This window comes from Microtus pennsylvanicus, chromosome 13, assembly GCF_037038515.1.
Source record: "Microtus pennsylvanicus isolate mMicPen1 chromosome 13, mMicPen1.hap1, whole genome shotgun sequence".
NCBI lineage: Eukaryota > Metazoa > Chordata > Mammalia > Rodentia > Cricetidae > Microtus > Microtus pennsylvanicus.
In genome coordinates this window covers 24,275,605-24,302,160 of record NC_134591.1, presented here as the reverse complement: position 1 = coordinate 24,302,160, position 26,556 = coordinate 24,275,605, and the positions used below count along the sequence as shown (strand labels likewise).

The 26,556-nt window shown below is 43.1% G+C and overlaps 1 protein-coding gene across 5 annotated transcripts in view; it reads right to left on the bottom strand.

Annotated features, from left to right (window-relative positions):
• The window catches only part of Adamtsl1 (ADAMTS like 1), a 376,592-nt gene that overhangs the window by 6,745 nt on the left and 343,291 nt on the right, over positions 1-26,556 (bottom strand). For all 5 annotated transcript variants that reach the window (XM_075945016.1, XM_075945018.1, XM_075945014.1 and 2 more), the window contains 3 exons: positions 12,855-13,067; positions 11,242-11,422; positions 8,363-8,570 (listed from right to left, as the gene is read on the bottom strand). In XM_075945016.1, the coding sequence (XP_075801131.1) occupies positions 8,363-8,570; positions 11,242-11,422; positions 12,855-13,067 (602 nt within the window). The remainder of the gene's footprint in view (positions 1-8,362; positions 8,571-11,241; positions 11,423-12,854; positions 13,068-26,556) is intronic.

Sequence of the window (26,556 nt, the reverse complement as noted above, 5' to 3'; positions counted from 1 at the left end):
GTTGGGCTGTGGGTCTCTGCATCTACTCCCATCCGTTGCTGGATGAAGTCTCTCTGATGATGACTGGAGTAGGCTCCAGTCTTATGAGTACAGCCAAATATCACCAGGGCTCATTTAATTTTTGTTTTGGCTAGTTGTGTTCCATTCTATCCTAGGTCTCTGGGCCGTCCAGGTAGCGTCAGGCATGGTCTCAAGTTGGACCAGTCATTGGTTGGCTGCTCCCACAAGTTCTGAGCTACCATTATCCCAGTACATCTTGTAGGCAGGACAAATTATACGGGAAAGGTTTTGTGGCTGGGTTGATGTGCTAGTCCCACCTCTTGCCTGGCTACAGAAGATGGTTGGTTCAAGCTCCAGAACCCCTTTTACTAGGAGTCTTCACTAGGGTCATCATCATAGATTCCAGGGAGTCTCCATTGCACTAGGTTTCCACATTGCTCTCAAAAAGCCCCCCAAATTCTAGTCATCTCTGCTAGTATTCTCTACACCTTCCACCCCAACCTGATCCCATTCCCATCTCTCCAATCTACCCACAAAACCTATTTCCCTTTCCAAGGGAGATCCACGTATTCCACCTTGAGCCCTCCTTGTTACTTGGCCTCTCTGGGTCTTTGGATTGTAACATGATTATCCTTTACCTAACAGCTAATATCCACTTGTAAGGGAGTACATACCATGTTTGTCTTTCTGGTTTGGGTTACCTCACTCAGGATGATTTTTGATTGCACATTTCATGATGTCATTGTTTTTAACAGCTGAATAATATTCCATTGTTTAAATGTACCACATTTTCTTTATCAGTTCTATGGTTGAGGGACATCTAGGTTGTTCCTAGCTTCTGGCTATTATGAATACTAGTGCTATGAACATGGTTGAGCAAGTATCCTTGTGGTAGGATGGAGTGTCCTTTGGGTATATGATCAGGAATGGCATAGCTGGTTCTTGAGGAAGATTGATTTCATTTTTTTTTCAAAGTGGCTATATAAGTTTGCACTCCCACCAGCAATGGAGGAGTGTTTCCCTTGCCTCACATCCTTGCCAGATGAGATGTCATTTGTGTTTTTGACTTAAGTCATTCTGACAGGTGGAATCTCAGACTTGTTTTGATTTACATTTCCTTGATGGCTAAGGATGTTGAACATTTCTTTAGGTGTTTCTCTGTCATTTGAGATTCTTCTGTTGAGAATTCTGTTTAAGTCTATACATCATTTTAAAATTAGATTATTTGTTTTTATGTCTAGTATCTTGAGTTCTTTATATATTTTAGAAATCAGCCCTCTGTCAGATGTGGGGTTGGTGAAATCTTTTTCCATTCTGTAGGCTGCCATTTTGTTCTATTGACCATGTCCTTTGCCTTACAGAAGCTTTTCAGTTTTATGAGGTTCCATTTATTAATTGTTGATCTTAGTGTCTGTACTACTGGTATTCTGTCCAGGAAGTTACCTCTTGTGTTAATGAGTTCAGGCTATTCCCTGCTTACTCTTTTATCAGATTCAGTGTGTCTGGTTTTATGGAAAGGTCTTTGATCCACTTGGACTTGAGTTTTATGCAGTGTGATAGATAAGGATCTATTTGCATTCTTCTACATGAAGACATCCAGTTAGACCATAACCATTTGTTGAATATGCTGTTTTTCATTGTATATTTCTGGCTTCTTTATCAAAAATAAGTTGTTCATAGTTGTATGCATTTAGGTCTGAGTCTTTTATTCAATTCTGTTGATAAATCTGTCTGTTTTTATGTCAATACCGTGTGGTTTTTATTATTATAGTTCTGTAGCATAAATGGTTTGAAATCTGGGGTGGTTCTGTTACTAAATATAAGTTATTTTATTGTTCAGGATAGTTGCTATCCTTTTATTTTTCCATATGGAATGTTGTCCTTTCAAGGTCTGTAAAGAATTGTGTTGGAATTTTGATGGGGATTGCATTGAATCTGTACATTGCTTTTGGATAGCCTTTTTTTTTTTCTGCATTGATCCAACTCATCCATGAGCATAGGAGATCTTTCCATCTTTTGATAGCTTAAGTTTCTTTCTTCCAAACTTGAATTTTTAAAAATCATACAAGTTTTTCATTTGCTTGGTTAGAGTTACCCCGAGATGTTTTATATTATTTGTGGCTATTGTGAAGGGTGTTGTTTTCTTGGTTAGAGTTACCCTGAGATGTTTTGTATTATTTGCGGCTATTGTGAAGGGTATTGTTTTCCTGCTCTGTCAGTCCTCTTGTCATTTGTACATTCGAGGGCCACTGACTTTTTGGGGGTGGTTAATTTGGTATCCAGTCACTTTACTGAGGGTGTTTATCAACTGTAGGAGTTCCCTAGTAAAATATTTGAGATCATTTATATCATCTGCAAATAATATTTTGACTTTTTCCTTTCCAATATGTATATCCTTGATCTTCTTCAGTTGTCTTATTGCTCAAGCTAAAATTTTAAGTGCTATATTCAATACATATGGAGAGAGTGAACAGCCTTGTCTCTTTCCTGATTTTAGTGGAATTGTTTTGAGTTTCTCCCTATTTAATTTGATCTTGCCTATAGGCTTGCTGTAAATTGCCTTTATTATGTTTAGGTCTGTCCCTTTTATCCCTTATCTCTTCAAGACTTTTATCATGAATGGGTATTGGATTTTGTGACTTTTTTTTTTTTAACACCTAATGAGATGATCATTTTTTTTGTCTTTCAGTTTGTTTATATGGTGGATCACATTGACAGATTTTCATATGTTGAACCATCCTTACATCACTTGATCATGGTGGATGATCTTTTTGATGTGTTTTTAGTATTTTAAGTATTTTATGGAACATTTTCGTGTCATTGTTCATGAGGGAAATTGAAGTGTAATTCTCTTTGTTGAATCTTTGTGTAGTTTGGGTATCAGGGTAATTGTGGCCTCATAAAATGAATTTGACAATGTTCCTTCTGTTTATATTTTGACATTATTTCTTCTTCGAAAGTCTGGTAGAAATTCTGTGCTAAAACTTCTGTCTCTGGGCTTTTTGTGTGTGTGGGAGATTTTTAATGACTTTGTCTATTTAAATAGTTTACCTGATTTTGATTTAACTTTGAAAGACGCTATCTATTATGAACATTGTCCATTTCTTTTAGATTTTTAATTTTGTGGAGTACAGGCTTTTTGAGATATTATCTTATGATTCTCTGGATTTTCTTGGTGTCTATTGTTATGTTTCCCCCTTTGTTTCTGACTTTATTAATTTGGATATAATCCTGTATCTTTTACTTAGGTTGCATAAAGGTTTGTCTATCTCGATTTTCTCAAAGAACTCTTCGTTTCATTGATTCTTTGTATTGTTCTTTTTGATTTCAGCTTTGATTATTTCCTGCCATCTACTCCTCTTGGGTGTGCTTGCTTCTTTTTGTTCTCAGAGCTTTCAGGTGTGCTGTTAAGTTGCTAATATGACATGAACTTTTCTCTTCGTACTACTTTCCTTGTGTCTCTTAGGTTTGGGTATGTTGAACATTTATTTTCATTTAATTCTAGAAAGCCTTTAATTTCTTTATTTCTGCCTTGACCCAGTGGTAATTCAGTAGAGAGTTGTTCAGTTTCCATGAGTTTGTAGACTTTCTGTTGTTAACAGCTTTAATCATGGTCTGATAGGATTCTGGGGGTTATTTCAATTATCCTGTATCTCTTACAGCCTTTTGCTTTTTGATCAAGTATGTGACCAATTTGGGAGAAAGTTCCATGTTGTTCTGAGAAAATATATTCTTGGTATCTGGATGAAATTTCTGTAGATATCTGTTAGGTTCATTTGAGTCATAACCTCAGCTAGTGCCATTATTTCTGTTTAGTTTTTGTTTGGATGACCTGTCCACTGGTGAGACTGGGGTATTGAAGTCTTCCACTATTAATGTATGAGGTTTAATGTGAGATTTAAATTTTAGTAATGTTTCTTTTACAAATGTGGGTGCCATTGCATTTGGGGCACAGATATTTTAATTAAGGATTGAAATGTCATTTTGATGGATTTTTTCTTTTGATGAGAATGAAGTGTTTTTCCCTGCCTTTTTTGATCAATTTTGGTTGGAAGTCTATTTTGTTAGACATTAGAATAGTTACACCAGCTTGCTTCTTAGGTCCATTTGCTTGGAAAATCTTTTCCCAACCCTTTATTCTGAGGTAATGTCTATCTTTGTTTGATGTTGCGGTCTGTTTCTTGTATGCAGCAGAAGGATGGATCCTGTTTCACATTCGTTCTGTGAGTCTGTCTTTTTATTGGGGAATTGTGTCCATTGATAATTGAGATACTAATGATCAATGATTATCAATCCACATTATTTTGTTGCTATTGGTAGTGTGTGTGTTTTGGCGGTGTAAGATTATTTCTTGTGGTTTCATGAATTAACCTTCCTGGGTTGGAGTTTTCTTTCTAGTATCTTCTGCTCTCCTGGATTTGTAGATAGGTATTGTTTGAATTTGACTTTATCATGGAATATCTTGTTTTTTTCCATCTATAGTGATTGAAAATTTTACTGGATATAGTAGTTTGGACTCACATCTGTGGTCTTTTAGAGTCTGAAAGACATCTGTCCAGGCCCTTTTGTCTTTTACAGTCTCAATTGAGAAGTTAGGTGTAATTCTAATAGGTCTACCCTTATATGTTACTTGGCCTTTTTCCTAGCAGATTTTAATATTCTTTTGTTGTTCTGTATGTTTTAATATTTTGATTATTAATTGGTCAGGAGACTTTCTTTTCTGGTCCTATCTATTTGGTGTTTTGTATGCTTCTTGTACCTTCCTTTATAGGCATCTCCTTCTTTAGTTGAGGAAAATTTTCTTCTATAATCTTGCTGAAAATATTCTTTTGACTTTTGAATTGGGATTCTTCTTTTTCTTCTATTCATATTATTTTTGGTCTTTTCATAGTGTCCCAGATTTTTTAGATTTAGCGTTTTCTTTTACTGATGTATCTAGTATTGTATCTTCAGTGTCTGAGATCCTCTCTTCCATCTCTTGTATTCTGCTAGTGGTGCCTGCATCTGTAGTTCTGTTCACTCACCTAGATTTTCCATGTCCAGAATTCGCTCAGTTTGTGTTTTCTTTATTGCTTCTATTTTCATTTTCAGGTCTTGAACAGTTTTGTTTTCTTCAACTGTTTTTTTTTCTTGGCTTTTTAAAATTTCCTGTTTAAGGATTTCTATCATCTTCATAAGGTTTGTTTAAAGGTCTTTTTCTTGTGCTTCAGCTATGTTATATGTATGTGAGTGAGTTTGTGTGCTCACCATGTCCATTCAGGAGTCCAACGAGCTCCCTGGGCCTGGAATTATAGGTGTTTGTGAGCCACCATATATAGAAGCCGGGAGATGGCTCCCTTGGGAATGAGCAGCCTCAACCATAGAACCACCTCTCCATTCCAGGTGATGGAATCTTATGGGTTAGTCATTGGTTGGGGATCACTGACACATGATAATGCTATTTTGGTATGCTCAGTAGAACTGTTGTTCTTGGGACATGCAGTAATTATTTTTCATTTTTATCATTAATTCTTTGTCAATTTCATATATGCATATAATAGATTATGGTCACCTTCCTCCCTCCACCTCTCCTTTGTTGTTTCCTTTTTAATATTTTGAGGAACCGACATTGCTGTCCACCGTAGCTAAACCATATTTTGTTTCCTGTGGGCAACACGCTAGGAATTCAATTTCTCTCATCTTTACTAAACATTTTTCCCTCCCAGAGCAGAGGCTCAAATGCAGGCCCCGTGTATGCTAGGTGAGTGTTCTACCACTGAGCGTTTGCCCCAGCTAACACCAAACTTGCCATTTATTCAAAAATAATCATCCTAATGAGTATAAAGTGATAATACATTGTGGGATTTCTTTCAAGAAAGCATTTTCCTATGTGGCTCTGGCTGGCTTTGAGCCTTTGACGGCCAGTTGCTCTTCACAGTAAAGTATTGTTGTTGACTAACTTTTCTCTAATTTCCCCCCCCATACAATGACTATTCGAATCCTTGCCCAAGGAAAGCTATTTATTTATTTTTGTTGTTGTTCAGCTGTAGGAATTTTAAGCCATTATGTATTTGTTCGCTTCTGGTTGGAGTTATGATTTCAAGTATGTCCTCCTATGCCCTAGGCGGCCTTTTAACTCACGCGATAGTATCCCTTTGATGGACAAAAACTCTTAACGGTGGCGTGTTTTTGTTGTCTGGCATGGTTTGGATAGACTTTCTGAGTTTATATGTTGATGATATCTGGGGAAGGGGAGCAGCACTGTGGGAGATAATTAAGGCTGACTGAGGTGTTCAGGATGGTGGCTCTGTAAGACTTGTGCTGGCTGGCATGCCTACTTTCATGCTGTGCGGTGTCTGACATGGCAGGAAGGCTTTTACCATATGGGCAACATCCTTGATAACAAACTTCAGTTTCCAGAACTGTAAGAAGTAATTATTTTTACAAATTATCCACATGCGGAATTTTGTTAGGGCCACACAAACTAACTAAGGCAGTGTCCTATCGAGGAAGTTATTGCCAAGTTTGATGTCATCAAGGATTAGCCTCCGTTTTCTTCTAAGAATTTTATTTTTAAAAGTGAAATTTATATGGTGTAAGGGACCAGTTTCATTTCTTGGCATCACCCAACATCATATGTTAAAAAACGATTCTTTCTCTCCTAAAATGGGTTGGCAGTCTGCTGCAATCACTTGGTCATACATATGAGAGCTCATTGCTGGGCTTTTTAAAAAGCTCTCAAACGAACATGTTTTATATTGCACTTCGAACAGGAATGTGTAGAGAGCTAATTCCAACACGTTACCATTTTGTCTGGCCAGTCAGAAAAGTCACTGTCTCTGTTAGTGCCAGTCCCAGATGAACCAAGAATAGCCGGACTGATGCTGCTACCTGTTGGTGGGCACCACCTGCAATCATTCTGTTGGCATCTCTTGTACACGCAGTAGATCCCCCAATACTTTTTAAACACAGACTTCGGGATTAACCGGTATATATACAATGAAATTATTTCCTAGCCGCACTTCTACACACCTGATTCTTGACTGCGAGAACAACAATGTGAAACTGTAGAGGGAGGCTGCAGGCCATTTGGTGAATTAGGTGTACAAGTAGAGAGACTGTTCTTAGTATCTAACAGGCCTCAGGACAGAGGTTCTGACAGGTACACAGTCTCACCTGGTCCAGACATGAGAGTATACCCATGACCACACTCCCCTTCACCCCCACCTTCTGTTTGGGGTGGTTCCCTTTTAAAAGCACAACTAAACATAATACTTCCTCTCAGTGGGTGAAGTTAATATGGTACCTCCATTATAGCTGAAGGAGGCTTCATCCTGAGGCTCTGGCAAACGAGAACCACTTTTGCTCTGTTGATCTCATGATGGCTAGCATTGGATTTTAAGTTTAAATTACTGTGCTTAAGCAATCTATAAGACAAGAATGCCTCTAACCTGTAGGTCTCAACTGTAGGTCTCAAATGCTCAAGGACAAATAACTTCCCAGAATGCTGGGGGTTATTCTTATAATTGACTGGTCTTGTACAATTTTAACGAAACTGCTGTTCATGTACGATAACAAACCACACGTTTTTGTTTCTTTAGACAAGTGTGCTTGCTCATGATTGTATGTAGACGAGATGTGTGCTCGATGAGATGTAGGCAGGAACTACGTTAGGATGTGTGCTCGCCCTGATTGCACAAAGTGTGTAGGCCTCGTGAGTTGTGCCTCTATCAGCTTCCCACTAATGTAATCAGGCTCTCTGCCTTGGGGATTCCAAGTCTTGGGTGTAGATCTGGCACGAGTATCTGCATTAAAGCCTCTTTTTTGTTTAAAATGTATTCACGTCCAGACTGGTGAATCTCTGAATGACTCCATGTCAACCTGCAGGCAGAGAACTGAGGAAGGAGGCATAGGTTTCAAGGTGATCCAGTTGGCATCACCTTTCTTTTGGCTTGGGCTGATGGTTTCCAGTTTCCAAAGCCTGCTTGAGTCTCACTACAGTGCAGCTGACTCCCACCTTTGGGAGGTATGGCCTGGTCATCACTGTTGTAAAAGTTTTCCCAGTGATGTTTCTGATCTGTGGAACTAGCTGAGAACCCTGGTGCAGAGCCACAGTGCATTCCTCTGAAGTTCCCAGTTACAGGAAATGGTCTTGGGGCCATAAAATGAAAAGCAACAGGTCTCAGGAGTGTGCTAATGCCTCAAAAAACCTTACATGTGTTCGGATAGGGGATGCAGAAGTGATGCTGGGTGGGGTTAGAGAGAGGCAGGAATGTGAGAGAGAGGAGGTGGCATTTCTCTTCCTACTGTGGCAAGGTTTCTATCTGCAGATTTGCCCTCAAAACCAAAAACCAAAACAAATGAAACCTCTCTGGCTCCTCACCTGGCCCCAGCTGGAGAAAGCCCATTCCACACACAGTTGCTGGTTACAGGCTTGGGTGTCCACGGGCCGTTTGGCCAGCTGAGTGCACATGTCATTGGACACCGGGGTAGAAATCCCAGATGCTTTCAACTTCTGACAGGTCACCCGGCGTGTCTGGACGCCTCCACCACAGCTCCGGGTACAGGCAGACCAGGAGGTCACCATCCACCTGAGGAGAAAGCAGACATGAGGGCAATTGCAGAGGGTAAGGCCTGGGGGAAATAAACCTTGCTTGTTCTTCTCAATACACTTGGATGTTGATCTGAGGGACATTTCCCTAAGATTTACTCAGAAAAATGTAAAATGTCTACACCGTGTCTCTGAAACCCGGAAATGCTAACCTGCTTTCAGAAACAGGGTTTCTTGTTGTTTGTGAGACAGGTATGTGGCACAGCTGGGCTTTGGACTTGTGATGCTCCTGGCTTGATGCTGGAGTTACGGGCATGCACCATAGGCAGGATTTGGAGATGAGATTATATGAGTAGACCCTACAGGCCATCACCAGAGGGAAACGCATGTGGGTGAAAGGTGGCAGAATGACCAGGGATCAGGAGCTGCAGTCACACACCAGGGACTTTAAGAGGTACTGGAATATGGGGGTGAGAAGGAGCAAATTCACCCCTAGTCTTTACAAAGAGCACATGGCCCTGTGGATGCCTTAATTTCTGGTCTTGGAAATGGATTTATATGATGCCATTTGGATGACTTTTCCTTGCAGCCCCAGGAAATTGCTAAAATTGGAACATTGACAAGGAAAGACTATATTGAGGGCTGGTTGCTTTAAGTTCCCCCACACGAGAGAAGTTGTGGCTGGAAAGCTTTTAGTTAGAACTTACACTGCGCTGTGTCAGGGAAGGACCCTTTCCTAGGAGAGCTGGGTCCAAACACGTTACCTCTTGAGCTAGGAGGTTTCAGGGAGGTCAAGGTTTTGTCTGGAACCTTGCTCCACCTTTCAGAAGTAGTCAAAGATTATTCTAGATTTTTAGGGTAATTCCTACCATTAGTAAGTCAGTGTAGAAGTCATATATCTTGGAGGGTTACATGTATAGTATAAATATCTATTCTCAGAATATAACAAGTCCCTAGGAGTAAAACTGACCAAAACTATGACAAATGAGCTTTCCTCATAAAGCCATTCTATAATCCGGGGACACTGTGAAGTCCTTAGTCCACAGTATATATGCAGTCATGTAGGAGCCCTCTTCTGCACGTGTGCACATACAGATAATTATAGTCATGGTCCTTTCTTGCCAAATGTAGACTCCAGGAAGCCCCCGCCAGTTGTGATACCTGGAGTCTGGGACTAGAACTGTAAAATAGATGAACAGCTACCTGGGTTAGAGCAGATAGTCAGAAGATAGTTGGAAGATAGGGTCATGCCTATGTATGTACAAGAGAGGATGCTCACGTGGCCCTCGAGCCAGACTGGCATTCTAGTCAAACGGAACCCTATGGGGCTTCCCTGCCAAGTGGGACCACGTTCGGTTTTCAAAAGAAGTGCATGGAGAGACGGGGAAGAGATTCTTTCTTCCAACAGGATCTGCAGCTGACTTAGTTTGTGGCAGTTTCTCAATGCCTTGGCCTGGGGAGGATGACTTTAAGTGGGTTTCTAGGCCAAGGAAATGTCGTGTTTAGGAAGCAGGCACAAGGTGTTTTAAAGCCACTGGAAGCACTGAAACCTAAGAAGAGATGGCCATTACTATGTCAGCTGCTGAAGTAAATTAGGCTGATTAGCTCTGACCATCACCAAATCAAATCACAGGGTTCCTGGCACGGGAAAGATCTCTTCTTCATTTCACGCAGCTTGGCAAGGGCGGTCTTCCAGATCCTTCTGTCCCTGGTGAATGTCAGGCCCGCGTTTCAATCAACTTTGATTTCTAAATATACATTTCAGTGATGTTTTCAGGAGCCGGGGTGGGGGTTTTGAGAAAGGAGAGCTATGGGCCATGTTACTGTTCAGGAAGGGTATAAAAGGACATTAATCATTCCCGTGGAAACCTTCCCGTCAGCGAGTCAAACTGCTGATATTAATGAGTGTGTTTCATATTTCATGGAGTCTCTCCTAGTCTCAGCTGCTCCCTATGACTCAGCTGGCAAAACACAAAGCAGTTGCCGGAGTAGTATAGCAAAGCCCTACAGATAGGGGACCTTCAGATCCTAGCCAAGTCTCCTGGGTTGCAGAGCACCATGCTGGTGCCAACTCCGACCCCATCCATTACCCGTTAGCTACTGCCTGAAGACCTGGGGATATGAGCTCAGCGGGACTCAGGGCTTCTTGATGCCAGAGTTAAACGAGCGAAGGAGAGGGTGGGTGTCATTGCAACCTAACTACGAATCTAAAGTGCAGGGACTGCATCCAGAGTTAGAGCAGCTATAGAAAAATGGAGATGCAGTCCAACTTTAGTGAGATGCAACTGCTTGTAAAAAGGTAAGTTTTCCTTAAAATTAACTAGCGGAGGCATTTAGGTAGACAGAAAGGAAAAAGTCGGAGTTGAGCCCAGTAGCCCTTTTCTCTTCAGCTTTTCTATAGGAAATACGTTCCAAACAACCCAGAACGGCAGTTTATGATCGCAGGATGGGTGTCACCTCTGGCCCCACCCTGGGACATTCTTCTTTACTGGACAGACTCTCAGGACCTGACAGCCTAGGTAGCTTCTGCTGGCAGAATGGGAGGGAAAGAGGAGAGCTGAAAGCAGGGGTCTACTTGGAGGCCATCTCCAGTATGGTGGGCAGGCACCTAATGAGAAAAAGCAGCTCCTTGGATGCCATCTCTTTCTGCATGGTGCAACAGCTAGCTAATAGTCAGGGCTAGCGGCTGGGGGCGGGAAGGGCACACGTACCGAGAAGGGCAGTCTCTCCGGTTACAGGCAACAGGCTGCACGGCGGGCCGAGGCTTTCCAGCGCAGTGCTCAGGGTCAACCTCCGTGGTGTTCAGTAAGCACCTGAGGCGGGGCTGATGAACCCCTCTGTTACCACAGGATGCTGAGCAGGTCGCCAGTCTGTCCACAGACCACCAGTAATCTGTCATGGGGGGCGGGGGAGGATCAGAGGGAAGAGGATATGGTGTTACTGCCCACGCGTGCCCTTCTGGGCAGGGGAAAGATGAGTGAGCTGAGAGGGGCTGTGTAAACACGCCATCTGCTTAGGAGGTGGGGCGGCGCCATCCCAACAAACTTGGGCAAGGCCACTGGGCTCCAGGAGCCTCCGTCAGCTCACCCAGAAAATAACGAACACAGAGCCCCTTTCCTCACAAACTATGGTGAGGCCTGAGTAAGATGGGAGGAAAGGCCTGGCTCCACAAGTACCCGGCACATTATTTAGCCCACAGTCACAGTGGTTATTATTTTTAATCATATTTGCTCAAGTCCTTCTTTTCATTTTGGTTCATCACAAAGTGACTTTATTTTCTACATAATCAAGGTACTCAATCATGTTTAAAAGCATGGATTTGAGTTAAAATTTGTAAATTTTACAAAACACAGTCTATCCAAAGAGTTCCCCTTTGTATGAGACAGTGATGCCTGTGGAAGGGACCTGTGACGTATTACAGGGAAGGCTGTTAAAATAAACATTGCTTGGTATCATTGGGGTTCACATTTGCTAATGCTTGTGTGTTACAAACACTGCAGATTCGTTTTCCTCTTTGGAGAGCCAAGCGGCAGGGGAAGTTGTTCCAGCAGGAGATCTGTGTGCTTAGAAAAATCTCTTTTTTCATGAAGCATCAGTGAAAGTAAGCCATTCTTCCCAGAGTCCTCAGTCTTGGGAGGACATCCATAGCATTTTGTTTTTCTCCACAGAGCCGCATACAGTGCGGTAGAATCAGCCCATGGAAAGCAGCCTCCCCCAGTTTCCACAAAGAGGCCAGCTTGGCCTTTCCTCCCGCTGCTTTCAGCTCCTTAGCAGCTCTGTGCAGTGAGTATGACCTTGCTGACCTGCCTGTGTTCCTGGAAGGCTCATGCCTGAGCCATGCAGGCTGCTTTATCAGGGCTGTTTTCTTTCATTCTTTTGGTGTATTTTTTTTTTTTTTTTTTTGCCAGCACCAAAGCCAAAAGAAAGGTGTCTAGAAAGCCCTTTGCATGCGACTATGGCTGAACAGCCTGGAGTATGAGGCCTACACTGCTCTCTCTCCAGGCAGAAGCAAGTGACCCCACCCGACTGGTTAGATCAAGATATACTTTTAAACAGAATCAGCAGGGAAGACGTGGATTTCTTAAAAATGTGCCGTGTGTAGTCTTTCCTAGTTAAATCAGCTTAAAGGAAATGTGTGGAACTGACAGGGAGGCCCTCTCCATCCTGATTTTTCCAGGTTCAGCCGGGATAGGTCCCAGGTGCTCTGTGGTGGTAGAAGGTAAGGTTTCACGGCACAGAGACATTCCCCACGAGAATATCAGTACGTTCCACTAGAGAATGGATTCCCAAATAAGTCGCTGCTCCAAGCCTGGAGAGTTCTTACCTTGGATCACCAGAGACGCTTTCTGCGTGAGCATTCCTGCTTCATTCTGAGCCAGGCAGCTGAACTCCTCCTGAGGCCCTCCACTGAGATTTGCCACCTGGAGGATTTGTCCTGCTCCCCAGATGTGGTGGGTCAGCCCCAGGGCAGTGGCAATTGGCTGGCCATTTTGGAACCAGGTGATGTTGGGGGTGGGGTGACCTTTGATGGGGCAGCCTAGAAGAAGAGAGAAGACATCCGTGGTACAGCCAAACCCCACATTCCTGGTGCGCTCATGAGGGTTTCCATGGCTCTAGGAATTGTACACATGTCACGGTCTTACTGATAGTGTTTTTATTATGCTTGTTTTTCCCAAGGAAAGGGGTATTTTCACTCTCTGGACTTCTGGGAGGGCGACTATTCTTCATTCAGTTTAATAAAATGCTTGAAGAACACAAAGTGACTATTCCTCTTCTTGCCTCTACGCTGACTTCCAAAACAATGGCGCAATTGCCATAATTTGTTGAAATTTTTTTTTCCTGGTAGCTCTTCCACTGATTCACCGATTTATTTATAAAGGAAGTTTTTCTTTACATGGTGAGAAAAAATATAATATTCTTAAGTAAGACTTAAGAATCAAACTTCTACCAATTTAAATCTAATCCCTGTCTCCATGTTATTTTATACTATTTTTGAAGTAATATATTGTCAGCAGATACTAGGAAAATAATTTTATACATTGGCCTCATTTGTCCATAAATGAAGACCCTTGCTTTTTTTTTTTGACAACTCTTAACCAGGCATGTGTTGGATATGTGCAACCCTACTCTTATCTATGTAACATGGACTAGGCATGTGCAGTCCTATTCTGTGTAGCTACAACATATTTTGATACATTAAAATTCTAAGATATTAAATTGAACACATATTATGAAATTGGTAAAATAGATTGCCATTGTGAGGAAAACCACATATCCTGTGGATCTGGGCACTTGCTAGATTTGCTGGTGTAGCCCAATGACTTAGCCTCACGAGAAAAGTTGTTTCGAAGCTCACAAACTGCAGAGAAACTGAGGTTTTCTTCAGTGTAGTTCAGCAAGTGTCCTACTTGGCACCTACAGTTCTGAGTATTAAGAAGGTAGTTGGGACAACCTCCTCTCTTCCAGGGAGCTCCCAGCTTGTATGAAATTAAGAAAACAAAGTAACACGGTGACTATTTGGATGTAGGAAGGGAACCAGCATGAGAGGAGGGATAGAGAGGATAGTACGTGGGGGCAAGTAAGAGCCAAGTGCAGTGAAACACACACACATATTCATGCACACACATGTGCACACACAGACATACGCCAATGAAAACCACAATTTTGCAAACAATATTTGCATAGTCAGAATTTGTATATTTCAATATCTATAAATCTTAGGGTAGAAGCACAAATGCAGGAATGGCATTTAATGCAGCAGCATGGCAAGGCATGGAAGTTCATTGGCTTTTTTATTTACTTAGTATGAATCTAAAATTATTCATAACTCATGCTTGCATTATTCCATTCATTGATGTTCAGGAATGACTCAGTATCTAAATAATTGCTTTCCCTATAGTCGGTCTAGTCAACTTTTTTTTCCACAAGTTAAACATAAGATTGGGCCAGCCCATCATTTGTCTTCTAAACGGTTTGAAAAGTACATTTATTTTTATTTTATGTGTATGAGAGCTTTGCCTGTATACCAAGTGCATATGTCTGGTATGTGCAGAGGTCAAAAAAGGGTGGCAGATCCCTTGGAACTGGAGTAACGGATGGCTGTGAGCCACCATGTTATTGCTGGGAACTGAACCCAGGTCCTCTGCAAGAGTAGACAGTGCTCTTAATTAATGAACCACCTCTCCAGCCCCTTTCCTAAATGTTTTATAGTTTACTTAAAAGTTTTGGTGGTTCACCTTCCCTCCTTTAGCCCTGTTGAAGTCAGAAATGATTTTCCTCTTGCCACTCTGAAGATTTTGGCTTGGCTGTCCTCTAGAAAGATGCTGCTGGGCACCCTTCCTGTTTTCTCTTTCTCAGATCAAATCAAGTCCTGAATTACAGATGAATGCCGCTCAGGTCAGAGGCTTTCTTCAGCCTCCCTGGCATACGAACTGTAGCTTCTGGTTCTATTCAGGGACTGGAAAGGAGGATAACGACATAGAACAAAAAGAGTTGTCCCGCCCCCTCCCTCCCGCCATCCTGCAGATGGACAGCCAGCCATTCTGTTGGCTTTCTCTGTTGGGAAGAAAAGGGCAACAACACTCTGTGGCCAGATCCCTTGAAATTTGAAGCAAGTTTACTGCCGAACCTAGCAGGCAACTGTATTTTGTCAGACCAGGCTGGGCTATTTTCCTGTATACAAGGACTTGAAAAAGGAATGTCTTTTTCGGTTCTTTAAGTTCTGCTAGGCAAAGTGGGCAGGGAAGGGGACTGACTTTAAGTGTCTGCTAAGTAGGGTTAAGGGTCCACTCCACTGGACCCAGGGTCCAGTGGGTGGTTGGTTGGATGAATGTGGGTGGGTAGGGGTAGAAAGTGGCCCTGGGAATCTCTCCCTAAAGTTCAGGTTGGACTCTAAGGGGTCCCAGATAGGCACAGAGGAGGCGTAGGTGTTTGAGGTCTTTGTTATAGGTTACTGAATACACATCCTAACTAGGGCACTCCCAAAGTCTCTTCTCCCTCCTAAGGCCATGGGCATTTGCTGGATAGATGATGGGATTTCTTCCACATCAGGATAGTGACCATAGAGAGAACACTTTCAATTTCTGAGACTGTTCATCATGAATTGAAAAATTGTCTTAGGGAAGTCCATATTTGGTCTACTTTTCAGAGAGAAAGAGAGAGACTAAAAACATGAATTCTAACCAAAAACAAAGCACAATTGTCTGCCTTTTCCATTGCTGTCTTATTTTTCAGTACTTTTGACTGCACACACAGGTATCTCCCTTAAACATCCTCAGGAGTAGCATTCTTAGTGTACATGCAGTCAGGCTCCTGAGCTTTTATGTACACGTGTGTGTGTGGTGTGTGTGTGTGGTGTGTGTGAGAGAGAGTGTGTGTGTGAGAGAGAGTGTGTGTGTGTGTTGTGTGTGTGAGAGAGAGAGTGTGTGTGTGTGAGTGTGTGTGTGTGTGTGTGTGTGTGTGTGAGAGAGAGAGAGAGAGAGAGAGAGAGAGAGAGAGAGAGAGAGAGAGAGAGAGAGAGAGTGTGTGTGCACCATGGCCTCTGAGGACTGCCAGCAGCAATAGTCAAAATAAAGGTCTAACATGAATTCCCACTGTGTATGTTCCCAGAGAGTAATTATCCATGTTTCATTGCTAATGAGAAAACCTGCCTTGTAACGGGGTTCCCTTCTGTCACGGATATTTCTCATTTGTTAAGGTAAAGGACATATCAATCATTTCGTTTTGAAGCGGAGCACTCTCTCTGTGTGCCACGTACAAGGACATCCAGAACTGGGCTATGTATTCCATGCCTCCAAAGAGGCCAAGTCAAGACTCCCAAGCCCCAGTTTCTGCACTGCCGAGAAGTGCAGCAGTGTTTAGCACAGGGGGAAGGAAGAGGGGTGGACACCTCTTTTTCCTGCATCCTCCTCAGCTTCGCAAGTGCTAGCCTTTCCTGTTCAAGTCCCAGCGAATTCCCGAGGAGATGGACCGTTGGAGGGACGGACAGTCCTCAGTCCTCAGACCACAGCTGCTAAACACTGGGGGGTTGAGGGAAGCAGTTGGAGAAAGCTGCCCAGCTAGTGAGAGTTCTGGCAGCAGAAAGCCTCCCTCCACCAGCAAAAGAAAACACCACCTTCAAGCTCCACTCTTAGGCTTGCTGTGGTTCTCAGCTGAGCCATAGCCAGGTGGATGAAGCTTTGTGCTTTCAATTTTTCTTTTGCCACGGTCATCTCCTCTTCCTCCTCCAACATACTGACTACAGTGAACGATGTTTAGAGGGAAGATAAGCCAAATAAGAAAAAGTATAAAAAGATTCTTAGTTCTGATCATTGTTACCTTAAATATAGGCAAAACCATGTATCCTCTGAATGTCTATAAAGTCCTTGTACACTGATAGGAAGCAGAGAAGAAGCCAAAGGGTATTTGGGCCTAGGAAGCATGAGTCAAAGGCCAAGGAATTCACTTGCTCCACACGGGACAGAGTCAGTGGGCCCCAGCGAGCCCAGGCATTCCGCCCAGCTGATGCTCTTGCTTCTATTAAATCTCCTCACTGGCTTTCATTAGCTTCGTGTCTTTACTGTGCATTGATATTTTAGAACTGTAGTAGCCTGTCTCGGGGAAGCAGCCCAAGTCTGACAGGTGAGATAAACACTGGGTATAAAAGTAGGTGGCCTGTTGGCCCTGGCTTCCAGTGTTCTTGCATGCTGTAAATACAGGAGCCGCTAGAGACCTTCAAGGTAACCCGATAAGGCTGCTTTGGAGGCACCATCTCCAAAGAGGCTCTGAACGCACAGTGATCGCCGTTCAGTGGATATTTGTTATTGCTGTTGATTTAAAGGGCTGGAAACCACCAGGAGCTTTGGCAAGCAGCTTGGCTTGTGGACTTCTTCGTAGAGAAGAAGCCAACTCTAGATTCATTAGCTGTCTGTCACTTGAGTGAGCCACATATCCAGAGTTCATTTTCATGAGTCCTGAGCCTTAATGAGCAGAAGTAAGGTTTAGAGCGTATATCCCCGCCCTCCCCTCACTTCTCCAGATAAAAAGCATTAAAAAAAAGTAGCTTAGGCTGATAAAGCAGTCACGGAGCAAAGACTATATCTGGGCTTCCAGGAGCCCACAAGGAAGAAAGCCTTGGGAATGGGAGTGCACATTCCGAGGGAGGAGGAGGAGAAAGCGGCGGCGCTCTGGGAATTTTCACTTACTTCACTGCTATCTAAAGGAAAGGAAGGCTGTGGCAGGTTGGGACATGCTGTGTAAAAATATTAAAGACGTGGCATTATTACTTCATGAGCTGGCTCCAAGCCTGTCAGCATTTTCATTATAATCCCGTGTTTTTCACAGAGTTAAAAACGTTACTATAAAAATGATGTGTGCTGGGATGAGACTTGGCACCCGGCGTAGTCAGTCTGGAAGTCCTTTCCTTAATTTAATTTTACAAAACTGGAAAACACTCTCTCTGTACTTTAGAATTTATAGAGGCCTTTCTGGTCTGCCAGTGGTCTGAGAGGGTGTGGGGACCCAGGCTAGGGCCATGGGTGACCAACCAGAATAGGCACACCATTTCACTGCCCCTTCTGGTCCCTGCTTTTTTTTCAGCTTGGGTCCCCCCGGGCAACAAGTCTCTAAAATAGCAGAGAGTGAGGGGGAACTGGCACCAGGCAGTGGGCTGGGAGAAATGATGAATTTATATTGGAAAACCCCAGTTCCTGACTCCCCATTTGTCAGCTGGACCCCAGAAGGCCATGGAAGACAAGCCACTTTAATTTTCACTCGGATTTCTGGGACCTCCCAATAAGCTGGTCAAATAACCAGGCTAAGACTATTCCCATGCACATTTGCCCAAAGAAAACTAACTTTAAAACATTCCTGGAAAAACAGAACTACACAAGCCCGTTTTCCATTCCCCAAATGTCTCTCTACCCCTAAGGGTAAGCTTTGGGTTTCCATTGGCAGGGGGTATACAAATGTCTCCCATGCTCCTGGGCATCTGGTGGAAGAATTTGATATATTTCTCAGCATGAAAAGTAGTTCCAACCAGATTTATGACTTGATCAAGGCCTTTCTTTCTCTATAATGATTGAGGTACTGCTGGTCGATTGCCCTTATGTGTATCCTAGGATCTGATAATTCTCTTATCGGTCAACAAGGTGAGATGCCTATGTCTGAGGCACAGGCAGGCACCCTCAGTCTTGGCTATGAAAACAGGATTTCATTGTGGAAGGTGGAGTTTGGGGTGTTGAACATCATAGTGGTTCAGGGATGCCTGGACCTCATTTCAGAAGGGGGTGGGCGGGGAGAGAAGAGGCGAAGGCAAGGTCAAGAAAATTGGTTCAATTTTTAAAATTCACAGTAAGAATTGTTTTAGATTTAACTTATCACACGTGGATAATACACAGAATTCCCCTGTGTCCCTCTCTGCCAGTAGGCTCTTGGCATAAAGCTCACCTCTTAAAAACACACCAGCATTTTTAAAAAGGTTCAACTTTCTGGGTTTATAAATCCCTGGTTGACTTTACCTTCAGGCTGCTGGCAGGTGCTACCCGGCCAGTGGGAGGGGAGGACAGCATGGCCCCAGGGAGGCCTGGTTGCCAGCTGTGTGGGGCCCCGGGAGGAGTCTCAGTCCACTGACCAGATGCCTGCCAGTGAGTCCCCAGACGTGGATCACGTGGGGCCACACTTCTTAAGGCAGAACTCTTCTCTCTGTCTACATTTGTCATTTCCAGCAAGTCACGCTCTGCAAGGAAGGCGGCTGGTGTTTCATGTTTGGTTGGAAACGAATCCTTACTTCCGGACACTGGGAGTATCACTCAGGAGCAACTACCCTGACATGGAAAGAGCAGGGGTGGGGTAAAAGCTATGGAGTCTAGGCAGTGTGCGCACTCTCCTGAGCAAAGTAGCGGTGCTCACTGCACGTCAGCCAATGGGGAGGCAAGCTAGAAAATAACCAGATTGGGTTGGGGAGTAAGCCCAAGTCCACTGCTGCCTAGAGCCAACATGCCTTCATGAGCTCAGGCTAGGTTTGGCTCTGTGTACCGGCAAGAGCCCTCGCGAAAGAAATAAAAACCCATCTACGCGCACACACAAAAGGAGCCTCCACTCAGAGCCCTGGATACACCACATTTCAGTTCATTTCTACTGAACCAAAGCCACAGAACAGCAGCGGAGATGAAGAATGGCTAATATTCATAGCAGGTATCCTGAGAGGCCGCACTGGGGTTCACTGGCGGGGCACAGGAAGGAACAACTGCTGACGAGGAATTCCAGAGTGCGGTGGAGGGGTGGGGCTGCCGGGGCAATGCGAAGACCTTCGGTGAATTTATTATTTGCGCATAAGCCTCCTGGGTCCTGTGAGGCTCCAGGAACTTCTCAACAAAGTAAAGAAAATAATAAACACTGTTAGTGAAGCGAATAAAGATGAGAGCTAAGCGGGCAAGCTGGAAGAGGCATGAGAGCCATAGAAAGGTTCGGGAAGAGTAAGGACAGAGGTCCCCAGCAACTGCGAGGAAGGACGCTGTGGGCCGGCAGCTGCTGGACAGGAACACATCTGGCCCATGATGTCTGGCTTCTGGCAGGCAGGCTCCAAGAGTGTGTGGTTTTTCTGGGACCCATAAATAGAGATATCTTTAGAAGAGGAGGTCAGAAACCCACAGCTCGTATTGGGGCGTGCATAGTGGCCATGCGAAGTGCTGATGGTGGCTGCTCAGATGTGTTAATGGTTGTTTGCAATCTACATTTCTGATGTTGCTTTGGCTTCTTGTTTGCTTTGGGCATGGTTTTGTATCTACCATGGACCTATATAACCCACAGGTTCCCTTGGAGCATTTGGATAGGTAGCATGGTTCAGATCATCTGGGAAAACTCTCAGTTTGGAAAGAACCCCTTGGATGTAGAGCCCTAAACCCAGGGCTGCCTCCTTAGGGAATCTGGCATTTGGAGAAGTCTAGGCCTGGGTGAGGCAAAACCACATACTGTCTAGATGGGAGCAGGTAACTGCTGGGCTGAATTTCTTCCTTTCTGGGCTCCTTGTTCTGTGGAGCATTCACATCAGGAGCCTGGGGGCTGCAGTAGAGAATACATCTGGAAAGGGCTGTGTACCTGGTCTCTGTAAATGATGGCAGTGTCAGGTCCAAGAGCCAGAATTCTCCTGGAACTGGTGAAACAGGTTCTTCTCTACCAAAGCAGCCAGTTTCCTTATCACCGGCAGGAGCCACAAATGGTCACTTGTGGTTCTTTGTGGTGCCTATTAGCACGCCAGAGAGCATGTGTTCTCCAGGGTCCCTCGAGCACCCCAAGTGTCTAACCCTCCTCACCTCTTCCTCCAACATAAATGTCTCCAGCTCAGGAGATTCCTGCCCCCCCCCCCCAGGCTGCTCGTTTCCTCTTATATCCCTGATATTTCAGCTATCCTCTCTCTCACCCCTCTTTTGTCTTCACCTCTTGGTCCCCTCTTTGTCTTCTTCTCTCACTCACCCCTCCCCACCTCTGCCTCTTCTCCTGGCCAGGCCCAATTGGCTGACCTTGTTCCATCTTCTACTTTCTCTCTCTGCTCTGAACTCTTACAGATGCCTCTCTTTCATATCTACAATGGAAATATCCCCCTCAACCATACCTGGACAGGTCATGTCGTCAGTTTATACAGTGCTTCCCAAAGGTGTCTCAAATATGGCAAAGACATAGAACCCTAAAGGCTTAGGATTAGACAGAACAGGAGCTCACAGTTTGGACACCTATATTCTACTTTAATAGAATTAAAATTTTCTTAAAATCTTATTCTTAAATATTTCTAAAGACCAAATATAGGAAATCCTGGATAATATATACAGGAAAACCATGTTTTCCTATAGTGATGGATTTTTCCCCTCCCCATATGTATTTTTGGGTTATGATGGTAGGGAAAGGGTGATCAGCAAGGCTCTGAAATGACAAGTGTTTACCATAAGATGTTTATATAGTGCAATCTCTCAAAACACTTCATTCAAAACTGAGTAGTAGATTAGTGTCACTGCCGCTGGTGAGAAAGCCAGAGGCAGGAGTGGCGGGTTTTATCAGGGAAGGGCTAGATAGGGAATACTTCAGATTGCGGCCATATGATCTCTGTCACCGCTCAGCTTTCACTGTCATTCGAAAGCAACCACAGACAACGTCTAAACGAATCAGCATGGCTGCGCCCAAATATAACTTTATGTGAAGAGGTGGCGGTCTAGAAGCTCCCGTCTAGGACATGAGATCATTAGGGTTTCTGTATGCCGAGAACAAATGGTCCAGTAAAACCACTAAATGCCTGTGCAGTACATATTTTTACCTCCAAAGAAAACAGCCATTTTCACCAGAGAAAGAATTTGATACCTCTTTTCCTAGTTAAAAGTCTCATTTTGCTGTTTTTTTTAAAAAAAAATACCAGTCCAAAGTTCTTTATGGATTAAAAGTTCAGAAAAATATGACAATTAAGAAACCCCCTCAGTTCCCACTACCCAGAGGCACACACCTCTGGATATTGTCTCTTCCAACCCACAGATGCACATATTTCACTAGGTAACTTAGAGAATCTTGGAGCCTTCCCATTAATACATAAGAGATCTACCCATCCTTTAAAACTGTTGCCAAAGAGTCTTTATGTAAACATATCAGTACCTTTTATTTATGATATCTCTACAGAGAATTAGGTAATTTCCATTTTGTCATGAATATAAATTATGCTAAGGGAAAGTTCTTAGCAGCTCTGTCCCTGAGTTCTGATGGCCCTTACATCATCTCACTGAAGGAGCACTGACGGGTTAATGAGTGTCACTAAGAATATTGATTACGTATTGCCAACTTGTCCCCCAGAAATGTCATGCTAATGCATATTTTGGGCAGCACAGTATGATGGTTGGCGTGTTTCTCCATTCTTGAATATTGTAGTCAGTAGGCAGAACCATGGCCTCTGTCTTCAAAAGTTCCCACCACAAACCCGGAAACCTGTGGACATGCTACTTTATAGGTAATTGCTCTTTTCAGATGTGATTAAGAAAGTATCTATCTACTGGGTTGATTATTCTAGAATATCAGGGCTAGTCCAATGCAATCAGAGGGGTACTTAAAAGAGCAGAAACAGAGGTAGTGTTAGAGCAAGATTTGTGGTCCTCTCTGCCATCCTTAAAGATAGAACAATGGTCACAGTCTAAGAACTGAGGTAGCTTCTAGCAGCTGGTAAGGCAAGGGGACAGCTGTCCCTTCAGAGCCTCTGGAAGCTTGGCCAACCTTGACTTCATCCTAGCAGTGTCTGTTCTGAAACTTTGATCCCCACAATTAAAAGAGAATGAATTTGTGTTGTGTTAGACCATGAAGTCTGTGGTACTTTGAATCAATTGTCAATTAATAAAAAAATGTATGTGTTTACAAATTTCCTACTCAACAAATAACATTTTCTTTATATGATTTACTTTGATTTCAGTAAGATTGGGCCTTCTGTTATCCCTTTGTATACAGTCATTAGGTAAATGCTGATGGATCACAGATCTCTTAGAGATTCTGAAGGAAGTTCTATGTTCTTTTATGAGAAACAAAACATATTTGCATATGCACTTGGGGCCTAGAAAGTGTTTCAAGCTCCTGGACCTAGGCTAAGAATCCCCATGCAGACAGCGGTAGTAGAAAGGGTACCAACAACATTCTCTTACTTAAAGTTAGAAGTCTACAATATAGCAGTACTTCCCACAAGGTACCAGGTAAGAGAGGACACTGTGAGATTGCCTCCCTGCTTATGGCAGCAGTCAGAGTCCTGGCTAACCCGATGCTTCATGCCCCAGGGTTACAAAGTCTGGGCAGCATCTAACACTTATGCTCCTTGCTCTCTGCTTTCTTCTCTTTCGCTTCCAAGTCTGGAGGCAATCTGTTTTCTGTAGTGTACCAGAAATTTCCCAACTGCTCACCTTTCCTTCTTAAACAATTCAGTCCAAAACCCACTGTGTGAGGCTAAGGCAAAGTTCAGATAGGGGAAGTTGAGATAGTTGAGAACAAGACACTAAGTCTGAGCAGTGAAATCCCAAGTACATGATGTGGAAGGTTCTTCTGTGTGTTGCTTTTATTGGTTAATGAATAAAGAGACTGCTTTGGCCTATAGCAAGGTGGGAAAAACTAAACCGAATGCTGGGAGAAGGAAGGTGGAGTCAGGGAGAAGCCATGTAGCCTCGCAGGAGACAGAAACCAGAACTTTACCTGGTAAGCCACAACCTCATGGTGGTACACAGATTAACAGAGATGGCTTAAATTAAGATGTAAGTGATAGCCAATAAGAAGTTAGAGCTAATGGGCCAAGCAGTGATTTAATTAATATAATTTCTGTTTGGTTACTTTGGAGCTGAGCAGCCAGGAACAAACAAATGGCCCTCCTACAACAAGTACACACAGGGTGTTGCTCTGGTTTGAGTGTGTACTCCCAACCAAGCATACATGTTGAAAGATGTGGTGTTTAGAGGTGAAACTTAGTGGTGTTTGGTTCAGAAGGACAGACTCCTTATAAATGCACAAGTGTTTTCTTACAGGAACAGCTCAGAAGGAGGAGTTTGGAATCTTTTATGTTTGCTTGTCCTTCTGTTTTCCACCAGGAGTCGAAGCAGAAAGACATCCTCACCAAGAGCTAAGAAGATGCCCATGCTGTGCCCTTGGGGGTTTCAGTTCCCTGAACCACAAGCTCCTAGCCCCACCCCAAAATTTTCCTAGAGTTACTGAGTCTCATATCTATATTTATATCTATATCTTTATCTATCTCTCTATCTCTATATCTATATATTAAATAGCAACAGCAAATGGACTAAGATGCTCATGGTGGTGGTTTGGTTGATGGTGAATGAATGCAAGTGGGGTGAGAATGTGTGTGAGGCCAAGAGACAGCAGTGAGAGGAGATAGCCTATGCAGAGAGGGCTTGGCCAAATCACTAAGCGCATTAAGAACAGTAGAGCCCATACACTTACAAATAAAGAGGAAATGGAGATCCAATTCTGTAGTGCTGGGCCAGAATTGGAGGCTGAAGAGAGAACTCATGGTTTAACGTCGAGGCAAATACAGAAACTGTAGTCTTGGAGCTGCATGTACAACTATGCACGTACGTGCGTATGTGCTGCCAACAGTGGTACCACAGCAGCACCTTCTAGAACTATTTTCTAGGTCGGGAATGGGGAAAGTCTGAGGGGAGCCTAGAAGTACTGGGGTTCTCAGGGGATGACATGACAATGTCCGGAGATACAGGGCCACTTTAAAGCCTCGTTGGCTGCATCTGGGAATTTCTTTTACTAAAATAAAAATCACAGCACAAGATAGTTCTCTGGATGGCACGAATTCATGAATTATGCAAATACATACAACCTTTGAGTCTACCTTAGAACAGAATATTTGAATCAATTTGAAGTACTTCCCTATGAACATGACTGATGACCAGAGAAATTAAATAGCTTTGCAAAGGAAAACTCAACAGACATTTTAGCAAGCGATTAGAATCCAAATCAGCTATGGGGGTGCAGCAGCTGCCATGATCACATAACTGGGTACAAGGTGATGGATGAACCCAGTGCCAGGTGCTTGCTCCTGCCAAATACTCACAGCCTGAATCTAATTATGAGGTGACGTCAGACACATGAATTGAAGCACACACTGTTCAGAAGTCTGTGCCCTTCAGAAGTATTGTCGCAGAGGTCAAGGAAGTCCAAGGAACCGTTCAGCTAAGAGAAGTAGCAGCTGAACGCAATGTGCTATCGGAGTTGGATTCTTTTACTATAAGGATGCTACCGGGACAACTAGCTAACCTTGAGGGAGTATATACTGGGTAATGGGGGTCAGAAATATACTCTCAAATGGATCAAATGGGAAAATTAATATTATCCTGTCAAGGTGTAAAATTGAGACTGTTTCACAATAAAAGTTCATTAAAGAAAAATGTCTTATATAAAATTAATATAAGATAACACAGGAATGGAGAACACAGTCTGCTGTCTGCCAAGATCTTGGATCTTGGGTGTGAGTGCTGGCTGCTGCAGAACACAGGCCCTGGGCAATAGAGCAGCTGATGTCTCAGAAAACGAGCTTATGGACTTAGTGATCTGAGTGCTCACACACAGACATGATTTCCCAGAATGCTTCCTTTTGCTCTCTCCCCAGGGTTTGCTCTGCAGACAAGGGTCTCTGCTGTCCATCAGACCTTACGAATAGTTCAGTGCATGGGATTTTTCAGATGCTGATGACTTCTTTCCCAATTTTAACAGATCTTCCTTACAGTTGAACAAAACTAGTTTATCAATTGATTGATCATAAAATGAAGAGTTCTTTGGAGAAAAGTTCAAATGGCCAAATTGTAGTTGTCTGAATAAGCAATGCTCTACTCCCTAGGCCCAAAGCAGAGAGAGTTCAAGATGACCCCAGAATAGCTTTTGTGCCTGGAAGTAATGAAGTTCTCAAGGAATGGATATTACAGAGACACAGAGGTTATTTTAAAGTCTCATTGGCTGCATCTGGAATTTTCTTCTTTTCAACATCAAAATAAAGAGATGAGCAAAGACAGCTCTCTGGATGGCAGGAACTCATGAATTATGTAAACATAAACAAATTTTTATGTCCAGAGTGGAACACTTACCCCTTGGTATGCATGAGAGGACAGTTTCTGGACCCCTTTGGGTGTAGAAAACAGAAAACATTAAAGCCTCTGCATAAAATGGCATAGTATCCATATATGTCACATGTACCATCCTTCTGTGTGCTTTGGGTCTTATCTAGTCATGCGAATGCCATATAAATTGTTGCTATACTATTTTATTTAGGGAGTAACAATGAGTAGAGCCTGCTTGCTGAGCTCAGACATGTTTATTTTTTCTTACTATTTTTGATATGTATCTGGTTGAATCCTTGAATATGGAACTCATGGATACGGAAAACAAAATATATCATTTCATAATCAGATCAAGTTTTGTGTGGAGTACGGTTAGGTTCTAAAATGAAAGAGTTCTGCAAAGGTTGTTTAGTAAAGACTTTGTTTACTCAGCTTTCCCTCCATGGTTTTTTTTTTTTTTGTAATAGC